This window comes from Aspergillus brasiliensis (genome assembly GCF_001889945.1).
Source record: "Aspergillus brasiliensis CBS 101740 unplaced genomic scaffold ASPBRscaffold_4, whole genome shotgun sequence".
Lineage (NCBI taxonomy): Eukaryota > Fungi > Ascomycota > Eurotiomycetes > Eurotiales > Aspergillaceae > Aspergillus > Aspergillus brasiliensis.
The window spans coordinates 131347-144573 of record NW_027137445.1 but is presented as its reverse complement, the minus strand read 5'-3'; the positions used below and the strand labels follow the sequence as shown (position 1 = coordinate 144573).

The 13227-nt window shown below is 49.2% G+C and overlaps 4 protein-coding genes across 4 annotated transcripts; 3 read left to right on the top strand and 1 right to left on the bottom strand.

Annotated features, from left to right (window-relative positions):
• Nucleotides 1–71: 71 nt before the first annotated feature.
• On the top strand, nucleotides 72–2518 carry ASPBRDRAFT_73571 (uncharacterized protein; the record flags this gene model as incomplete). Its single annotated transcript, XM_067629215.1, has 5 exons — nucleotides 72–103; nucleotides 177–1445; nucleotides 1686–1790; nucleotides 1821–2170; nucleotides 2458–2518. Exons 2-5 carry the CDS (start codon nucleotides 186–188, stop codon nucleotides 2516–2518), a joined length of 1776 nt encoding a protein of 591 aa, XP_067480365.1. The 5' UTR covers nucleotides 72–103; nucleotides 177–185.
• Nucleotides 2519–3575: 1057 nt separating this feature from the next.
• On the top strand, nucleotides 3576–5015 carry ASPBRDRAFT_492233 (peroxidase family protein). The gene is made up of 4 exons (XM_067626283.1): nucleotides 3576–3991; nucleotides 4065–4305; nucleotides 4381–4652; nucleotides 4717–5015. The coding sequence occupies exons 1-4, from the start codon at nucleotides 3880–3882 to the stop codon at nucleotides 4881–4883; spliced, it is 792 nt and encodes a 263-aa protein (XP_067480364.1). The 5' UTR covers nucleotides 3576–3879; the 3' UTR covers nucleotides 4884–5015.
• Nucleotides 5016–5146: 131 nt separating this feature from the next.
• Nucleotides 5147–10190, bottom strand: ASPBRDRAFT_73569 (uncharacterized protein; the record flags this gene model as incomplete). Its single annotated transcript, XM_067629214.1, has 5 exons — nucleotides 9939–10190; nucleotides 7562–9883; nucleotides 6851–6880; nucleotides 6619–6768; nucleotides 5147–6562 (listed from the first exon to the last, which is right to left on the bottom strand). Exons 1-5 carry the CDS (start codon nucleotides 10152–10154, stop codon nucleotides 5147–5149), a joined length of 4134 nt encoding a protein of 1377 aa, XP_067480363.1. The 5' UTR covers nucleotides 10155–10190.
• A 154-nt stretch (nucleotides 10191–10344) lies between these two features.
• Nucleotides 10345–12090, top strand: ASPBRDRAFT_53345 (uncharacterized protein; the record flags this gene model as incomplete). Its single annotated transcript, XM_067627055.1, has 2 exons — nucleotides 10345–11363; nucleotides 11418–12090. 2 exons carry the CDS (start codon nucleotides 10345–10347, stop codon nucleotides 12088–12090), a joined length of 1692 nt encoding a protein of 563 aa, XP_067480362.1.
• Nucleotides 12091–13227: the final 1137 nt, after the last annotated feature.

Genomic DNA, 13227 nt, shown 5'->3' with positions numbered 1-13227 from the left:
CGCATCAATGGCAATAAGCAGGCTGGCCCAGCGCAAGGTTTCGCGCCGATCACACCAGAAGTCGCGGTTAGGTTGCAGCAACTGCAAACGACGACACATTAAGGTTTTCCGCCCCGGCCCCTTATGCCCGTATTCTTATTCTTATTCTAGAAATATCATGCTAACAATCAACCCAGTGCGATGAAATGCGGCCACAATGCACTAACTGTACGAACCACTCAGTTTATTGCGATTACTCAACAAGTCTGGAGACACCAAAACGACCAGCAACAGCCATCCGCCTGGAATCACCGCCAAAACCAGACCGCCTCATAACTTGGATCTTCGTCCCATCAGACTATCAAAACACATCGAAACTCCCGAGTGCCGACTCAGTCGTGAGCTCAGGTACCTCTACTTCAACTGGCACTCAATCTTCCCCTTCTGTACCATCCACTTTACCCTCCCCGTCTCCTGCTCCTACTGCTACCCAGTCACTTCAAACTCCCACAACATTCGACTTCCACGACTTCACCCTCCACCATCACTATCTAACCTCAACCTGCTATACCCTCGCCGAAGATGAAGGCAGCCTCCACTTCTGGCGTGATGAAGCCCCACAGTTAGCCAACGCACATCCCTTCATTCTACATCTTATCCTCGCTCTAGCTGGCCTTCACAAGACCAGAGTCAACTCCGACCACATATTTCCTGATCCTGAGAGAAATGGTTCATGGCTGGTGAACAGAGCAGAACATCACTCTGCAATAGGGTTAAGTGAACTCTCATCTCTTGTCGCTCATATTAGCCCCGACAATATTCAAGCCGTGTGGGCGGGGGCCACAATTTTGTGTTTTCTGCCTATGGCTCGAGGTCCAAGACCAGGGGACTACTTGTTCTTCTCCGTTGGTCCTGATGTTGGGACTATGGCCGAGTGGCCTGCGTTAGTGAGGGGGGTGAGAACGCTTTCTGGGATGTCGGGCGATATGAAGCCTCGGCGGGAGAAGGATACTTCGTATCAAGTTGTACTAGGAAGTATGGCGTTGGGGATGGATTGTCGGGGCCCTTTAGAGGCTTTGCGGGAGCGTGTTTTTCTTGGTAGTGAGAAGCAGCAAGATTCTAGTAATGGTCGGGATGTCAGGAGCTGCTATGTTAATGCGATTGATTTACTGGAGAGGATGTTCGATGAAATATGTGGAGGAAGAGGAGAATATGGTATCGGCAGGTTGGCGATGATTATCTATGATTGGATTTGTTGTTTCGAGGATGGACTGGATGCTTTCCAAAAGAAGGAGCCAGTGACTATGATACTACTGGCTTATTTTCTGGTGCTTCTGAAATTGCATGATGGGGTGTGGTTTGCTCGAGGATGGCCCGAGCATATTATGGAGGGTATTAAGGGATGCTTGGATGAAGATGATCGTCGGTGGATACAGTGGCCGATGGAGAGGATACCTAACATAAATGTGCAATAAACCAAGCAAATAATTAATTAATCTCAGTTTATTGACATTAGACCGAACAATCCATTTATCACACTAAATTCATACCTAATGGCTGCTCAACCCTGACCCCTTGCCAACAACCCATATTTATCCCCCTGACCACCCTCCTCAAAATCCTGCAGAACCAAAGTCTGATCACTAACCATAGGTACTGAATTCGCCCGCAATTCAATCTTCCGCAACAACTGGCCCGGATGAAAGACATTGAAAATAATAACAGCCGGCACCATCATCGCCCCATCCAGTCCAATCAACAACTTCTCATTCCGCATCGTGGAGCTCGTCCAACCGTGCAGCAACTCGATCGTCCGATATATACTGCGAATGTAAATCAAGAGGACAGAGAAAACCATTGCGGAGAATAACACAATCACTGCAGGCATGTGCGCATTACCTCGGCGGGAGGACACATCGCGACAGAAGACGCGCCAGGCGAAGTCAGCGCCGAGGGCAACGAAGACTGTGATGGACACGAGCTGGAAGATGATGCCGCCTACCATGATGTGTGTTCCGGTTGATTGGGAGGAGGATGAGCTGGTTGCTCTGGTACTTAAGGTGCTGGAACTGGAGCTGGAGCTGGAGCTTGATCCACTACTACCACCACCGCCGGCTCCAGATGATGCCATGCCTCCTCCTGCAGCTTGGACTACCAATGAGACAATGTCGCAGGTGCAGAAGATCCAGAGGTATAGCTTTGGGGAGAGGATAGATGATTGGGGGCCGAAAATGCGAATAAAGCGGGCCAGCAGGACGTATATGCCTGCAGTGAAGAATGTCGGTGCTGCCGATTAATCTCAGTTGTATGCTAGTAAGTAGCAAGTGGGATTTCGCACCTATGATGAGCGTGGTAATTTGCATAAGATACGGCGTCTGGGCATAGGGGCACTTGGCAGACCATATTCGCGCTGCCCAACCTAGGAGTTCCACTGGATGGTAGTTAGCAGAGTAGTGTGATCATGTATGAGACGATCAGCGTACCTAAACATCCTATCGAGAAGACAGAGCACCACCAGGCCCGGAACCACACCATTTGAACGGCATGGCCGAGCATCGACGCGCCAAAAAGGGCTACAAAGGTGGACGCTGCAGCGAGTGAGGGTACATAGCCGTATGAAGTAGATACTCCTTCCACATAAGCATGGCATGTGTCACTGCTGTATCCTTGCATTCCTGAGCTTCCATAGACTGAGGCGCTCATGATGATAAAAGAGAAGCGAGTGACAGGAATATACTGGTAATCAGTCTCGAATTGCAGATATTGTTGAAGTGGACCGAGACAATATTCATTGATTACACACTGGGCTCGACGCTATAATACATATTTATATTGAGATATCATGCCTCTAACCATTTCACGCTGAAGCTATTGCAAACGGTTCGTCACAGCTTACGAGTCTCCCCCTTTTCAAGTTTGGGAGACATTATCCCATCTTGTATTCAAGTCCGTCCTGTAGAGATTTTCAGTATCAATCTGATTGGTCTGAACGTATTCGTGATACTCGTCCCAAAGAGGCAAGTCCATTTCCTAATTGAGCCCGTCGTATCCGTGAAATCGGCACTAAACTCGATCTGGACCGCGCCTGGGGCTCGGCTGCAGATCTCTTGGCATCGGGCGGCTTATTCTCCCGCAAAATGTCATACCCTTCCTTCTCTTGTGATCAATCATATTATTTTGATGCCTTAGTGGTGGAGCTCGTGCCAACACTTGATTCCTACAGATGCCAAGGTTAGAGGAATGGGTAGCTGTCCTATCAGCAACCATCAAAATCAAACCGAAATAATATGACTGCCTGAACTTTAGGTAGGCTGTTATGTTCCCACAGGGCGTTATTCTAGGCAGCAGACGGACATTTTTAGACACTCGGGTATGTAGAAGCTGTGCTGATGACAACCACTCAGAGTGCCACGGTATCTGAACCAGTCATTACATCACAGCAAATACTGAGCAGTCAGGCGTCCAGGTCACTTCTCATCATTCCAGCAGATATCTTAAAGTATATTTGGCTTTGCAAGCAATCCAGAGCCACTGGTTAGGTAATAAGTACACACTCGATGCATCGGATACATGATGACGGCCAGCACTGCTGCCACCATGCTCGTATACACGTTCCAAGACGGAAAGAGACTTGCCTATCCGGGGCTACCATCGGGGCTTCAACTATCTGAAACCTGCCCCGCCTAGATGCATGACTGGCTTAGACTGCTGCTCCACATGTACAAAATAACGCTGGCGTCATGTCTGTGACGGGACAACAGCAAGTAATATTCCAGCATTAATAATTTACTATCGCTGAGATTCAGGCCTACTACATTCTCAGATATAAATTGCATTCAATCCACTCCCCCATCTACTACTTCAACTTTCGAACACAACTCTACAGCTACAGTCGCAATCATGAAGACAACTACTTTACTATTCCTCGTCGGAGCCCTCACTCAGACCCATGCATTCCCACAGCAAGGCGTACCGCATCCACTTCCCTGGTCCCCTCCAGGGCCCAACGACGGTAAGCCACTCCATATACTAACTACACCTCTACCAACCAGCCGGCAACTAACAGGAAACTGGTATGAGTATAGTCCGCGCCCCCTGCCCAATGCTCAACACCCTCGCCAACCACGGCTTCCTCCCGCACAACGGCAAGAACATCACACAGCAACACACCATCAACGCACTCTACAACGCCCTAGGCATCGACGCAGAGCTCGCTACATACCTCCACCAAGAAGCAGTCACCACGAACCCAGTCCCAAATGCCACCACCTTCTCTCTGAATGATCTCAGCCGCCACGATATCCTCGAACACGACGCTAGTCTGAGGTATGTCCCCACTCCACTCCCCTCCCCACTCCCTAAAACGTCCCTCCATCTAACCAGACATGAAATATAATATAGCCGCCAAGACGCCTTCTTCGGCGACAACCACGACTTCAACCAAACCATCTTCAACCAGACCCGCTCATACTGGACCTCGCCCATTATTGATGTGAAACAAGCTGCTCTAGCGCGTCAAGCCCGCGTGAATACCTCCATGGCCACGAACCCGAATTATACCATGTCGGAGTTGGGGGATGCGTTTAGTTATGGTGAGACGGCCGCGTATATTATTGTTTTGGGGGATAAGGAGGCCGGGTTGGTCAATCGGTCGAGAGTGGAGTATCTTTTTGGTGAGTTTTCTTTTTCTTTAATAGGGTTGAGTTGGGTAGGGTTAGTAGCTGATTGATTCTGCAGAGAATGAGCGTCTTCCGGTGGAGCTGGGCTGGAGTCGTGCGAGGGAGAATATCACGTTTGATGATTTGAGTACCATGTTGAATAAGATTATTAATGCGACGGGTGGGGAGAGTGAGTTTGAGAGGGAGTTGGCGAAGAGGGGTGGGGTGCATGTTGGGTGGAGGTAGATTCGAAACCTGATCTTCTACTAGGTATAGAGTGTGGGTTGGGATGATAGAAGGCTGTGGAAAGACTGGACATGTAGTGTGCTCTATATAGGTTATCTTCCTGTCATTATTGGTATATACTGTTTATATCTAGTTGAAGAGGGATGGATGGATTCCCGAGACAATAGAGCATATTGCCATTCCCTCATTTTCTGCACTTAAAACTATACATCTGACAATGCAGCATAGATGGATGTCTGCATGTTACTAGTAGTGTATGATGTTCACAGTTCACCCCTCCGTTGAAACCATATCTTCTCCCCCAAAGTAGGCTCCAGATCCAACCCCAAGCTCTTCACTGTGCCCTCTGAATCAATATAAAATTCAGCCTTCGTATAGTCCGGATCCACAGCCTCAGCGTCAGGCTTATAGCACTTGACGACGAAGAACTCTCCACTGACATGCTCAAACCGCATACAGGCCATCGTCACCCGGTCTCTCAAATCAACAACCAACTTGCCGTTCTCCTCACACACCCTCAACTCCCCATATCCTGGGTGCGCATATGTCCCTGTATACGCCTCCAACGTTAACGCAGGTGGCAGCCTCACTTTAAGGTCGGGATACAGCCGTTCCACCACACTCTCGACACTCTCATTGTACCTCCGTTCCATCTCCTTAAGCTTCGCCCCTAGCTTCCCCACATGGGTTTCCCTGTCCGTTCCGCTCTTCCCCAGCAGCTCATCGATGAGGTACAAGTACAACTCTAACTCCGCGATCCTCGCATTCTGGGTATTCCCCATCATGGCAAACGCGAAGCCCCTTGCAGGCAAAAACCCAACCATGATCCCAAATCCCTCCCAGCTGCCCGTGTGCCAGTAAATCTGTTCTCCATGGTAATAGTCGATAAACCACCCCAAGGTATATAGATGATATGCCCCCGGTGGAGCGAGCATATCCTTCCAATCCGAATCGGCAATCACCGCCCTTGGTACACGAAGTGCTGTGTGTCCCTCTTTTGAGATAGGCGGTGTCTGGTAGAGCATGGCGCGCAGCCACTTCGCGTAATCAAGTACATTGGAAACCATCGCTCCCGTCCCAGTGGTCGGAGCGTAGTTGATATACGGCACCTGGTAATAGGTATGTGTTTCCGGATTCCAGGTGTAGCCCTTTACTAATCGCTTCCACAAGGCGGGGGACTTTTGCACTTCTGAAGTGGAAAAATAGGTATCGTTCATGTCGAGTGGTTCCCAGATCCGCCTTTTGAGTGTCGTTCCCAGGCCTTCCCCGTTCAAATGTTCCAACACATACGTGGCAGCCATGAACATATGGTTGCAGTAGTTGAATGTGGTTCGCGGTGGAAACGCGAGGGGTAGCCATCGAAGTCGGCGGACCTCGGTGCGCAAGGTCTCGTTGGGATAAGCGAGGACCATGGCAGAGATGTGGCCTGGGAGCCCGCTGCGATGGGATAAGATGTCTTCGATTGTAGTGTCCGCTGTGGCTGCGGGCGTGGACAGAACAAAATCGTCCCGGATAATGGAGGAGACGGGCGTGGACCAGGAAATGGGGTTCGTGGTGGACTGGCTATCGTCGATCGCGAGGGACATTGCAGCGGCGGTGAAGGCTTTGGTTGTGCTACAGGTGGTGAAGAGGGAGGTAGTGGTCATGGGTGTCGAGGGAAAGGAGGCATAACCGTAGGCCTGGATCTATTGATAATGCGATCTTAGGACAATGGGATTCATGGATGGCGAGATACCTTGGCATAGGTGCTGGAACCGTGCACGATCGAAATACTCAGGCCTGGGATGTGCCATCTTTCAAGCAATTTGTCGACCAATGCGTCGAAAGCTGGGGTAAAAGGGTCTGTTTTCTGGCGGAGGACCATTGTGCTTGAGTCTGAAAGGAACTAGGTGAGCGTCAGTAAGTGATGGGAAGTGGGAAGAAGGGTGATGGATGAGAGATGGAGAAAGTGAGGAGTCATGTCACACCGGGGTCCGTGGGTAGCCCGGCGCAGCTGCCTAGTACTACTACTAACTACTAGTACTTACTTAGTAGCCTCCGCAGATAAGTCCCGAATGGCTGCAGCAAGCCAATCGTCTGCATCAATGCTTGCTTTTGCGGTAGCCTGCATACAATCGCCTTCGAATAATCTGCCGTCCCTATCTCAGTAATAGAATCAGGAATCGATCTCTTTACCCAATAGCGAAAGGGAATCCATCCTAATTACGAAGTGTTTATATCAGATATCAGATAATGCTGTGAACCGCTTTCTTGGTGTAGCCCCTCATGATGAATTATTCACTATACGACGATCTTGTGGCAATAACGCGGTTTGTAGGTGCTGGTTGGTCGCATCCATGAATTATTTGGACCGAGTAGGAAGCAAGTAATGACCAGCGATATATGGAGTTATCTCGTAGTCTTTCGCACTCTAGCCCCTAGTATCCATGGTAAATAGAGGTGTAATCTGAGGAGAGGGACGGTAGTAGGAAAGTCTACAAAAATAAGACATTATCATAGTTGAATTGGAAGACACCGTGTTCACGCATAGCGGTATGATGGAGTATGAGGATGTCGAGGATTCTATTAAACATCATTATGGTATAGAAATGCACTATATGCATAAATCAAAACGTCCACTCATCGAGTAAGGCTTTCATGCAGGCAGCTCCGGTCGCTGCAGCATACGGTTGCCATACTTTATTCTTATGGCTGTCAGCATAGTCACAAACACCCTTCACCACGAGACAAGGCAGACTATCCCAGACCCCTGCACCCTCCATTTCAAAAGCCAACACGTTATGCTGCATAGAGATAAGGTCCCTGTCCTGTCCAGACTTCATGACAGTATCCCCCGATGCAATAAGACCAAAGTGAATTGCCGGAGAAGGTGGATACCCTCCGGTGAGTGCAACCTGAAGCCGCTTGCGTTTGACAAGGCCTTCTTTGCCGCATCCTAATTGATGGCACGAGAGATCAAACACTTCGTCACAGACCGTAGTAGTGTTGGTCGGGTTTGCACAAACGATGCAAGCAGTGCTGCCATGATGTTTATGCTGATAGCTAGATTGGTAGAGCTCATCCTGCTCCACCCCGGGATATCGAGCAATGTCGTTGCCAAGCCTCTGATCAATGCCTTCCATATACTCCTTCATCTTGCTTGCAATCCGCTGTTGTACCATTGAAGACTTTACCTTTGCAAGAAATCCTCGTATAACGACGTTGGGCCGACCAAATCCATCCGTGATCGATGTTTTGGGTAGAAATGCCCCAGGGATCCTTCTGCCAAAATCATGCTGGATAATCCCATCACTGACTACTATATCCCCGAGGACGATCTCAGCGTTCCCCTTGTTATACGGAACACCGCCACAAATTCCGACCACCATGGAGAGTTTAATGTTTGGATAGGTCGACCTTATACAAGAAGAGGCTTGAGACGCAACGCTTTTTCCCATGCCCGGAAGATGGACCAGAGCGACGTGATGGCGACCCATTCGACCGAGGGTGTACACGTTTGAATCTCCCGGGGCGTTCTGATACAGGCTGAAGTCTTCATATCTTTCATCAAACAGAGCACTAACAGCATCGACCTCTAGCGGCAAGGCACAAAATATTGCAATCGTGAAATCTTTCTGAACAGGAAACTCTGAGGCAACGGCCATCTTTTCTGAAGTCGCATGGTGAGAGATGGTCTCGATTCTTTCCACGGGAGGAGGGGTTTGTATACCCCAGTCGTCCCGATATGCTCCGGACAATCTTTCCAACGGACGAACAATCTTCTCATATAGGACATCCTGACGGGCTTTGATCTTCTCTGCCTCTCCACCCCGCTGTTTTGGGTGGGCATCAAATAGTTCGGGGTTGAGGCAGTTATTCACAGCCTCTTCATATAGGAAATGTACCTTGTCCTTTAGGTTGCTTCTGTGTGCCGTTGTCCACGCCCAGGTATAGTAGTCGTTAACCACAGTTTCGCTCAAGGGATGGGCGCATTCTTCACTTGCCAAGGGCTGCTTGATGGCAATTTCAATAAGAAGGATCCCCAAGGCCAGAATGTTTGGATATTGGTGCATGAGATCATTGCCATCATAACAGTCCCTATGTTCGACCATTGCTCGGACGAGGTTGGTTGTCAGATACGGATGTGGCTTTTCATGACCTTCCAGGTCAGTTCCTTCAATCAGTAGCTCAATGCTCTCGTGCGTCCAAGGCGTCATCATCCACGGGGAATTGTAATATTGCCAGACAGCCCTGGCAACAGTATAGGCTAGATAAGATTTTCCCCTATTGGAGAGGTGGGGAATTTGTTCCAGCCATTGCCCGAGTGGAAGCCCTTCAGCACTGCGAATGCCACGGGAGGGCTTAGGGTCAGGTGGTTCCATCACTTTCAGCACGTTTGAATGAATATAAAATTGAATGGGGCTCCCAAGCCGATTGTCGATCAGCTTGCAAAATTCTCCCAGCTCCAGCCGCCTCAGCCTTTGTGGAAGATGCGAGCTGTTTTGTATGCGTAGGCCCGCCTCGACCATTAGTGACAACCTCGAAATACGTCTTGTGTCTAACCTTGGGACTGTTACATTCGACTCTTTCCACCGCACAAATGATGGAGAAGACGTTGGTGGAAAAGGGTTGGTCTTGAAAACAAGATCAAAGGAAACATGATCGCCACCCATTTGGGTATCAGTACTCAGTCGCAGCCAAGTTGATTCCAAGTGGCCCGTGCGGCAGCCACATGTAGCATAGGTCTGTAACCGAGTGTAAAGGACCTCGTTCAAATATCCCGGATATCCGATATCGCGATCATCCTCATATCCTTCCGCATATAGCGGCTCCGTTTCATCCACCGTCAAGCAGTCCGAAATCAGTCGCAGGAGAGTATGGTATTCTGGGCTATGTAGGACAAACTGTTTGAGCCCTTCCTGTGTCTCTTTGATGATAGTCTGCCGAATGTCGCTTGTGGAATTCTTATATATGCGTATGATGCTCAGAGCCCGAAAGGGATCCGCCTCGTTCCGCGACGTCTGACAAGTATGTTAGCGCGAACCGTATGGGTTACGCATTCATGAAAACACCCACTGCGCACGCTTTTTCGATAATTTCAAATATTTTCACTAAGTCCTGTCGACCACGGGCTGTCTCGCTGATGACTGGGATCTGCTGGGATAGAACGAATAGCTCGCACCCCAATGTACCATAAACCTTATTACGCGTCTGTTGCCCTATAAGTAAGGCTTGGTTGCTGATCCATGGTAGAACCTGGCAGCCCAAATCCAAAACATGTTCCTCGTCCATGAGGCATGATAAACGTGGGATTGTGCGACAGGAGAATGAGGATGAGGATGAGGATGAAGATGAGTCCTTGGGAAGAGTCAGCTGACGCGGGGTAGCCGGTCAAGGTGCAGCACGTGAGGAGATGCTCAGCCCAAATGACGAGGGCACAACCATCTTATGTTGATTAGGATTGTCAACCTCATCTTGCGTGATGGCAGACCAACTTGCCATTTTTGAGGCCACCTCGGCCTGTCGCCAGGCCTTTCGAGACTCGGCTGCTGTGCCTATTCTCCAAGAATGGGCGGAGAACTGTCTAGCGGAGCTGAACCTGTGGGCTGATGGTGCCGGCGCGTTAAAGGTGGCAGAGGCATCCCTTGATGATAGACTGTCCTCGAGCCCTGACGCGAAGATCTTCGTGGTTAATCTTCTGGGAATGCTGCAAGCTTTCGTGGAGAGTTGCTTTCAGATAGGTACTATCGAGACATTACTTCGAACAGGTAGTACGAGAACTGACTTTATACTAGGAACCGACGGCCACGGTGATCGGTTAGAACAGGCAATGCAGGATGTAAGATCCATTATCGGTCAGCTCAGTCGAATCACGAGTTCCATTCGGAGGGCTGGCACCAATCCTCAAATCCAGAGGGCCGATGCCCCTTACGACCCTGATCATCCGCAGGTCAGGGCTTTAAGAAACCACCTGCAGCTGCTACTTCTTGCGAGGCCTAAAAAAGATGACACCCCGCGGATGGTGACTACTTCGCACGGCGTGCGGGTTTCTTATTTAATAATGAGAATAACGAAGTCCGCTCCGCGGCCCGTGACTCTTACCCAGAAACGACTCATCGAAGCGAATCTGAGGCGGAGATATCGATTTCTGTATGCCCAGAGTCATGCAGTCAAGCTGTCCGGAAGGGATCCGACTTCCTTGACTTCATTACCAGCGCCTCGAAAAACACCACTGCCACCCGTTATGAATTCCTTCGCAAGGTCTACAGAAGAGCCTGAACTACCAGGGGTGTATAACACAACAAGTGCAACAGAAGTACAAGAGACATTGTCGTTATCGACGCGAGCCAGTGCCCAACCAACGACCACAGTCATAACTGCAATCAGCTCCCGTGTGACGTACCCGAAGCCTCCCCGATTGCGATACGATCAGAATGTTTTCCAATGTCCGTGCTGTTGTCAGATATTGCCAGCTTCCATGGGCAGAGGAAGCCAGTGGAAGTATGTACTGATTCCTTCATCAATAGAGTCATAGCTGATAATATAACCATTTAGAAATCACCTCTCCATAGATATTCTTCCATACACATGTTGTCTAAAAAATTGCCCTCACCCCGAAAGGCTTTATCACTCCAGGGATCTCTGGCTGTCACACATGTCAAGGGATCATGACGGTAGAACCTACTGGGTTTGCCTCGCCTGCAATGACTCGACTGAGCGGCCGGTGTTTTACGAAGAATCGGGTTTGACGGAACATCTAGAGCTAATGCACTCGAGGGGTATCACACCCCAGCAAAGACCCATGTTAGCCTCTGCTTGGCGCCGGAAAGAGCCAGTGACAATCAAATCTTGTCCAATTTGTGAGTTGCAGGATCCGGATTCCGATGTCCTAATGGACCATATTGCCGAGCATCTGCATTCGTTCTCGCTTAGGTCCTTACCATGGGCTCCAGGAGACTTCGAGTCTAACAGCGAATCATATGGTAGCTATTATAAAGATCATCCTTATTTCGACACAGGACGATCGGTCGATACAGAGAGTGTGGGGTCGAGATCTACTCTGTCATTTGAGAAGATGGACCTGGACGATCTACCTGCCGTGGAATATGAGAAAGTGCCAGCGAAATTCAGTCAATTGACAGAAGAAAAGCTTCACGGCCTAGCAAAAGATCACAATGGTGACAAAGATATGCTGGATGCGTTCCTTGCTAGTCTTGAGAGCCAATAGCCTATACTAGAAGGTTTTCCCGGGTTGAAACCAATATCTCCGGAACCGGATGAACCACTTATAGATGAGCAATAATGGAATCAATCGAAAGTCGTCCACGGCTGACGAGCCACAACACGTTCTATATTGTCCCAGTATCCCGAGATGAAGCAGCAGCAAGAACGTGGCTTAATTATACACTGACGCCTACATTATCGGAACGGAGACCACCACATACGCCTCACCTGCGCAAGGATCTTTTACGAGATATTGCTCAACGCCGTGCAACACTCTGATGAAACCGCAAACACTCCACTATATACAATAGTGATAGCCATCCCGTAGGAATTCCTTCAGCATAGTTTCGTGTATTCCATCGTCTAGGACAAACATAAGATCCCTTCGATTTTACGTGTGCAGCTGCCGAATTGCATTTATATTACCTCCTCTTCAACCAGAACATGACACTCAAGGTAACCTGGCAAGCAAGATCTTCTTCAACGTCTCGTTGATGCAGGAGGATAGCGGCGTGTATGCATCAGACGAAGAAGCAGAAAGTGAACGTGCGGTTGTTCGCACAGTGCTTTTCCCGTTGGTGGCGAAAAAAGGCGACGATCAGGGTCGGGGAGAAAGAAGAAGTGGTTATCTGTCCAGCTCAGGTCGTGGTAGCAAAGAGGCAAGGGTAAAGTTCCGTTGCTGAATCTTAGGCCGTATCTCCCAATGTTCTCGGAGAACAGGGGGATGCTGCTATCATCTCTGTTCTTACTTGGCGCCGTATCAGATGTGTATTTATGTCTGTTCGCTGCTGCTTTCTTCAGATAAGATTCGCTACATCTTATTTTTACTGTTTCCTTCTGTGCATGAGCTACTCTGTCTTTTCTTTGATACTTTGGAGCATCCGCTCGATTCCACCACAGATTTTCCTCGGATTAGTTGGAAGGAACCTTGTACGTGCTAGTTTGCACTTTTGAGCATCTGGACTTTCTGATCCTGGAACGTGTCTTCAAAGGCACACCAGATGCCGAGACTTGCAACTTGTTCTAGGCGATTGGTTAAGATGCTATGAAAGTCTGAGCCTTCGATCCTGACCACTAACTATGTGAGCGAGTGTCCCGAGGCATGAGACACGCAGCAGGAACATGCCGACCAACTATGTGA

What these genes read in the sequence shown, in the direction of transcription:
- ASPBRDRAFT_492233 (XM_067626283.1), top strand. Translation starts at nt 3,880, where the DNA reads ATGAAGACAACTACTTTACTATTCCTCGTCGGAGCCCTCACTCAGACC. An exon ending in CCCTCCAGGGCCCAACGACG is followed by an intron (nt 3,992 to 4,064) that starts GTAAGCCACTCC and finishes GTATGAGTATAG; the next exon opens with TCCGCGCCCCCTGCCCAATG. An exon ending in GAGAGTGGAGTATCTTTTTG is followed by an intron (nt 4,653 to 4,716) that starts GTGAGTTTTCTT and finishes TTGATTCTGCAG; the next exon opens with AGAATGAGCGTCTTCCGGTG.